Source organism: Bison bison, unplaced genomic scaffold, assembly GCF_000754665.1.
Source record: "Bison bison bison isolate TAMUID 2011002044 unplaced genomic scaffold, Bison_UMD1.0 scf7180017864524, whole genome shotgun sequence".
Taxonomy (NCBI): Eukaryota; Metazoa; Chordata; class Mammalia; order Artiodactyla; family Bovidae; genus Bison; species Bison bison.
This window is the reverse complement of record NW_011495075.1, coordinates 4,951,939-4,958,180: the sequence shown is the minus strand read 5'-3', so window position 1 is coordinate 4,958,180 and position 6,242 is coordinate 4,951,939. Positions and strand designations below refer to the sequence as shown.

Genomic DNA, 6,242 nt, shown 5'->3' with positions numbered 1-6,242 from the left:
AAACTCACGTCCATTGAGTCAGTGATGCCATCCAAACATCTCATCCTCTGTCGTCCCCTTCTCCTCTTGCCTTCAATCTTTCCCAGCATCAGGGTCTTTTCCAATGAGTCAGTTCTTCGCATCAGGTGGCCAAAGTATTGGGAGTTTCAGCTTCAGCATCAGTCCTTCCAATGAATATTCAGGACTGATTTCCTTTAGGATGGACTGGTTGGATTAAAAACCATTAAATATTAATGATTTATACATTTAACATAAAATATTTGAAATTATATCTAGCTTATGAAAAGTGAATAATATTTTAATACCTGTGCTCCAAGAGTTTGGTTTTCTATGTGTTCACTGTCTTTTCATTCAATTTTTCAGGAGGCAGGCAGAGCACTGTGCATTGTCATGCTGTGAAAATGTGTTCAATAAAACCTAGAATGCTTTATTAGGACCAAAGAACTTTATTTAAATATCAAAACAAGACAAAGAACTAGTTCAGCATACAACACACTTCCTAGTCTTCACAGAGAACTGAATTTTTCTATAAAGACATTGATATTCAGGAAACACAAGACAGTCAAAATATCTAGAAAACTCACAAGATACTTTACACACAGTTGACAAAATTATAAATCTTGGTATTTTAGATTTTTCTTTGTAGTTGCTTTTAAAAGTTCTAATGATTAAAAACAAAATTTAAGATTGGAGTCTGAAAACAGGTTCAAAGGCATTTCCACTTTAATGTACATCATAAATCTCATAATCCAAGTGCCCACCTCTGTGCTCATTTTTGGCAGCCTCAGTCATCAGCTGTAATACAGTTTTATCCACAGGGATAAGAAAAGTCCGATTGTTACAAGGAATAAAAATTGTGTAATCATAAAGCAGGAATACCAAGCAACAGGGTGAAATAACAATAAGTGTGCACACTCTTCATTCAAGAAATGTTTTAGAATCTCTAGCAGTAATATGAGCACCAAAATTACTTCTTTATCTAAGAAGTTAGGGGGGGAAAGCAGAATAAAAAGACATATCCATTTTGTATAACCTCTATTCTCTGAATATAATTCTTATTTTCTCTTTATACGAATGGCTATAGAGGCTCAATTTAAACTATTTAGGGATTTTTCAACAGTCACAGACTCAAGATGAGTGCACAGCAAATTGAAAGATGAAGAGTAAATACAGGAAAGATACTCTCTCCACCAGCCCTTCCCCTCATTCTTCACATGACCTACTGCTGCTACTTCTGCCTTCTTAAGGCCACTGCCAAAGAGGAAGCGCAGAATGTACGCCACTAGTCCAGAATAAAAGTACCTTGAAGTAGAAACAATTTTTGAAGAAACAGGGAATAGTCCCCCCTCCCCAAAAACCACTACAGACTTTAGAGAGGAATGTGCAAAAGAAAGGGGAGGACCTAAAAAGAACTGTCTGTGGTTCCTAGAAATTACTACAAAATTATTGTCACATTATCCATTATTCAGCCTAATAGTAAGTGACATTTACCATAACACTATTACAGGTTTTAGAAATGTGACTTGACTCTTATTAAAAAATACATTTTGAGTCATTTAAAATTTGGCACTGAATCTTAGAATGATCCAAATACGACTTCAAAAGTCCTAATTTTTCCTGAGTTCATCAACTCAAGTTGTCAGTTGGTTGGGATGTTGCTTTTTAGAGACTCATCTCAAACCATCACCTTTGGCTCAGTTTTAGGCAAACTGAGCGAAGAAGCTGCTTTTTAGAGCAGGGTGGTTTGGTAACGGATTATTCAGAAGAAAAGGTGGGAGATGGGAGGAGATGGAGAGGCAGACACACTGCTCATTTTATTTGTCAGATTCCTCTAGTGAGTATCTAGAGACAGGCCCAGGAGTGGCTTTGCAGTAACTAGAAAGGCCACAATAGTAAAGATTAAAAAAAAAATTCATACTAGTACTTGATGCCAGTTTCCCTACAAAAATATAAAGCAACCTAAAAAAAAAAAAAAAAGACTGTTGCCTGACCAGCAGGCAACACAAACATAAGACCCATAACAATAACAAAACAACCACAATCATTTATTAACCAGCACAACCTAGCCAGCAGAGTCAACTCTAAGCTACTACAAACTGCTGCCTCAATCTGAAAAGGCACAAAGCATTCAATCCAGAGATGACTGGGCGTGGTCAAAAGGACACTGTCGCAGAGCTGATGCTCCACATCTGACTTCCCACCCATGATACAGCAGAATGACCTGTGAGAAGAGAACGCAAACTTACACGCACACACACCAGTTAACGGTGTTTTTAATTCATTTGTTAATGACAGAGTGAAAGCAATGAATGATTTTTGAATACCTACTAGCCCTTAACTAATAGCTTATAGTCACTCACTCTGCCAAGATGTTTTGACAATTTTAAGGTTGACAGAAAAGTATTAGTGTACCTACTTCATGATGTACCATCACTTTAAAGGAAGTCACTTAATAAAGCACCAGTTTAAAACCCTATTTTTGCTACTCTTCTTCAATAAATGACTAAGTTACTTAAAAGTATGCAAAGATCACCACCTTCATAGCTAGTGAAATCTTGCTGGCATGAAGAACAAACCCTAATCTTAAATGGTATTTTAGGCTGCAAAAAAATAGGTGGGGTTTGTTACAAAAAAATCTTCAGTTTGTCCTAAAAAAATTCTAAGGCAAAATTATTTTAATAGTGTAGTGTAAAAAATCAGCTTATTATTATTTAGCAATTAATAGTGTCCACTTAAAAGATAACATTCAATTAATTAAACTGAGGAAAACAGAGTATTCTTACTTGTAATTGGCTTGTCAGTATGACTACTCCCGGAGTATTTTCTTCTGTTCTTATTTCTAATACATATAAACACAAACACTTATTCTTAGTATTCAAACTAATGATTTTTTTTTAGAAAATCCATAATCCTAGGACTTCAACTGTGCTTCTTTGGACAAATATTTATTCAAACAACAAAGAATTTAAATTCTTTTAAACTATTTTAAAACCTACTAAAAATCTTTGGTGTATTTACGTAAAAATGGATTAGGTTAACAAATTTCTACATTAGATAAATTATTCAATTTACATAATAAGTGCTAACAGCTATCAGCTACAAAATTAATTTAAAACAATAAATTATGCTCATAAAATAAAAAATTCTGAATGAGGCTGACCTTAGTTGCAAGATTCAAAATTTTAAGTATAGTTACAGAATTCATGGATTTTAGAGTTAATGGAGCATTTGCCCCAAATACTCGAAATCAAATGTGACAAACACTTAACTGAAAAGAGCAGGCCTCATTTCATATTTTTTGTGCCAACTTCAAAAACTTATATATACATTCAGTTTGCCCAAATCCATGAGGTTTTCACAATTTTAAGACTTCTTATATTCTAATTTGGAGATTAGAGGCAGAAGATTTGTTTGCCCGCTGAGACTATTTCTTCATAAGAATTATACTACCTACCTCCCATACTATTTTTAAGATTACATGAGAAAATGCAGTGCCTGGCACCTGGAAAGCATTCATTAATGCTCTATTTCTTCCCCTATTAGTAGCTCTGCCACTTACTAACGATGTAGGCTTAACCTCAGACTCTTCATCTCTAACATGGGAATACAGCATGCCATTTCTACTTCAGAGCTGGCTATGAGGTTTAAATGAGTTAACCGTCAAAGCATTTTATAAAACAGTAAACTACTTTTCAAGTTTACGTTATCTACAATAATAAGTAAATATAATTATGTTTCACTTTATATAAGAGATGTATTCAAGAAAAGTTCTATACTGTAAACCAATTCCTACAATCAAATTATATATTTAAGCATTAGGAGATTATTATTAAAAGAACCCTAAAGTCAATACCTTCAAAAAGCAAAGTATTCTTTTGAATGTGAAAATGCAACACCCTCTTTTTCTGCTACCAAACATATAATATACCACACACATATACATATATACTATTTGCCTTTGTCTAAGTCCAGACTTTTCTACATTGTTTTATATTCAAGGCAGGGTACATTTTTAAAAGTGATTTCTTTTCATCATAGTAAGTCTTTTAGTTAAAAGTCTTTATGATAAAAATCATAGAGATGTTTTTAAAAGTCAGTTTGAAAGACAAATTAATAGTACCTTATATAGTCAAGTTCTATCATGTTAAGTACCCCAGACACAACATTTCCACACAAAAGTAAGAATGCTTTAAAAAGAATATTGATACATTGCTTGTATCTATCAGTTATAGGAGAATTATAACCAAACTTCAACAAATGAGGCAAAACTCAGGTTGGCTTTACTAGTTACATGAGCTACTTTGGTTAACTGCCCCAATTCTCAACTTTTTTTTTTTTTTTTTCCCACTAGTGTGGTAAATATTCCTGCAAAGTACCTTCATTTCTTAAGTGCTTCAGCAAACATGTTTCCACATTATTAAGTGGTTAAAATTTTTTGCTAAACTTCATTATTTTATTTGTGATTTTTCTTTTTCACAAGGGCTGGGCCAGACTTTACAGTTTACACAAAAAAAGTGCTTAAAGCAATTAGGAGTGTAAACAAAACTGAAATAGAAAACTCTTAAAATTGCTATTTTCCAGTAGTTTACATAAGGACATGCTAATAATAAATCAACCCTGCCTAGTCTCTAATCCTTCAAGCAGCTCCACTAGGAAACATCCTAGTTTAAGTTTAAATTGACTTCAGAGTATGGAAAGTGCACATCTTTAAGGTATTTCACAACTTTGGCTGACTTTTTGTTTTCCTCATTTAATTTTAATCAGTGAGGTTTTGCTCCAACTGCTATTTCCTTTTACCAAGTCCTCAACTTTTGTATCATACAAACATAAAAATTAAGGATAATCACAGACATTAGGGTTATGTGTAAAGTAAAAATAAAGATCTAGGTTACATGTATATCTGTATACAAGGAATGGTTTGCTCTAATTAAAGTAAATGAACATTTAGTTCAGTTAGACATGAATTTTATAATTTGTTGGCCCCTGTTCTAATAATTAAACAAAAATCTCTAGGTTCTATTTCCCAGAGTTACAGCTGGCCAAGGTAAATGAGACCAAAAGTGGCTTGTTAACTGAATTTTAATTAGTTAGATGATGATATATGCTGATATACTGTTAATGTTTCTGAAATAAATGACAAAATACAAACAGTTAATTTACCTTAAAAAATATCTAGTTAAAACTGCCATATTTTGCTTTTAACACATTGTCAACTTGTATAATTTAATGCCTACATCTGTATTTCCATTTCTTATTCATAATTATTGAAGCACAGGCAAAAACCAATCATTTGGATAATTATTTCAGTTCTACATTTCATTTAACAAGCTAATCCTACATTAGTCAGCTTTCTGGTCTTGAGTCTGTCAAAAGACCAAAGAAGAGTGATACACTGAAATTACGGCCAGATGGAAAAACAACACAGATCGATCCCAAGACTTTCTTATAAATTCAAATTCCTAATTTCATTTTTTTTTAAATCTGGAAGAAATAATCATGAAACTTAAGTCAGGATAAGGAACAGTTGCAATTATCAGTACACTCTGACATTCTTTCTTAAAAGGTACATGTTCCTTAACACTTGTTTGGAAGATGGGGAAAGGAGAAAAGAGGAATGAGACTAAAGGAGAATAAAAACTTCCACCAATGTTTAAAAACAAATACCCCCGTAATGTCAACAGCTGATAGTTTTGAAAAGTTAAGAGAGTTAAAAATTAGCACTAAATAATCTTTAAAAAAAAAAATCACAAAATGTCTATTTCAAATATTATATACCTCAAAATGGGTCCAAATATTCAAATATGTTCAGTAAACAGAGATACATATTTTTTTGATTGGAAAAGCATCTGAGGACTTGAGAAACTATACAGAAAATGAAAAAATAGCAGCCCCACTAATTTAAAAGCCGTCAGCGCTAGGCTACCATTGTGCATAGCCACTGAAGAAGTCTGTGGAATGTTTAGATTTGCTCATGAATGATGCTCACTATTAGATATGTTTTGTACAGCAGTGGAGTTATCAAGGCCCAATAACGTTCCAAGGTAAGACTGTTCTCTAGGATCGAGCATCTGTTCGGGTCGGACTGGGTGAACTATATTTGCAGGCTGAGGAGTAAGTGTGTATTTCTCCAGAAAAGCTAGGTCAGCGGCTCGAGGGTAATCCGTGGCCGGCGGCTGTGGCGACAAGATCTCATGAGTGGGGGACGGGAGGGTGGTGGTGTGGCGCACCAGGTCACCCTGCGT

At 33.9% G+C, this 6,242-nt stretch overlaps 1 protein-coding gene across 1 annotated transcript in view; it reads right to left on the bottom strand.

Moving 5' to 3' along the window:
* Positions 1-433: 433 nt before the first annotated feature.
* Positions 434-6,242, bottom strand: part of ZBTB41 (zinc finger and BTB domain containing 41) — a 39,437-nt gene continuing 33,628 nt past the window's right edge. Inside the window, exon 11 of the mRNA XM_010831102.1 lies at positions 434-6,242. This exon is cut by the window's right edge and continues 13 nt beyond it. Coding sequence (XP_010829404.1) covers positions 5,970-6,242 — 273 coding nt within the window. The 3' untranslated portion in view covers positions 434-5,969.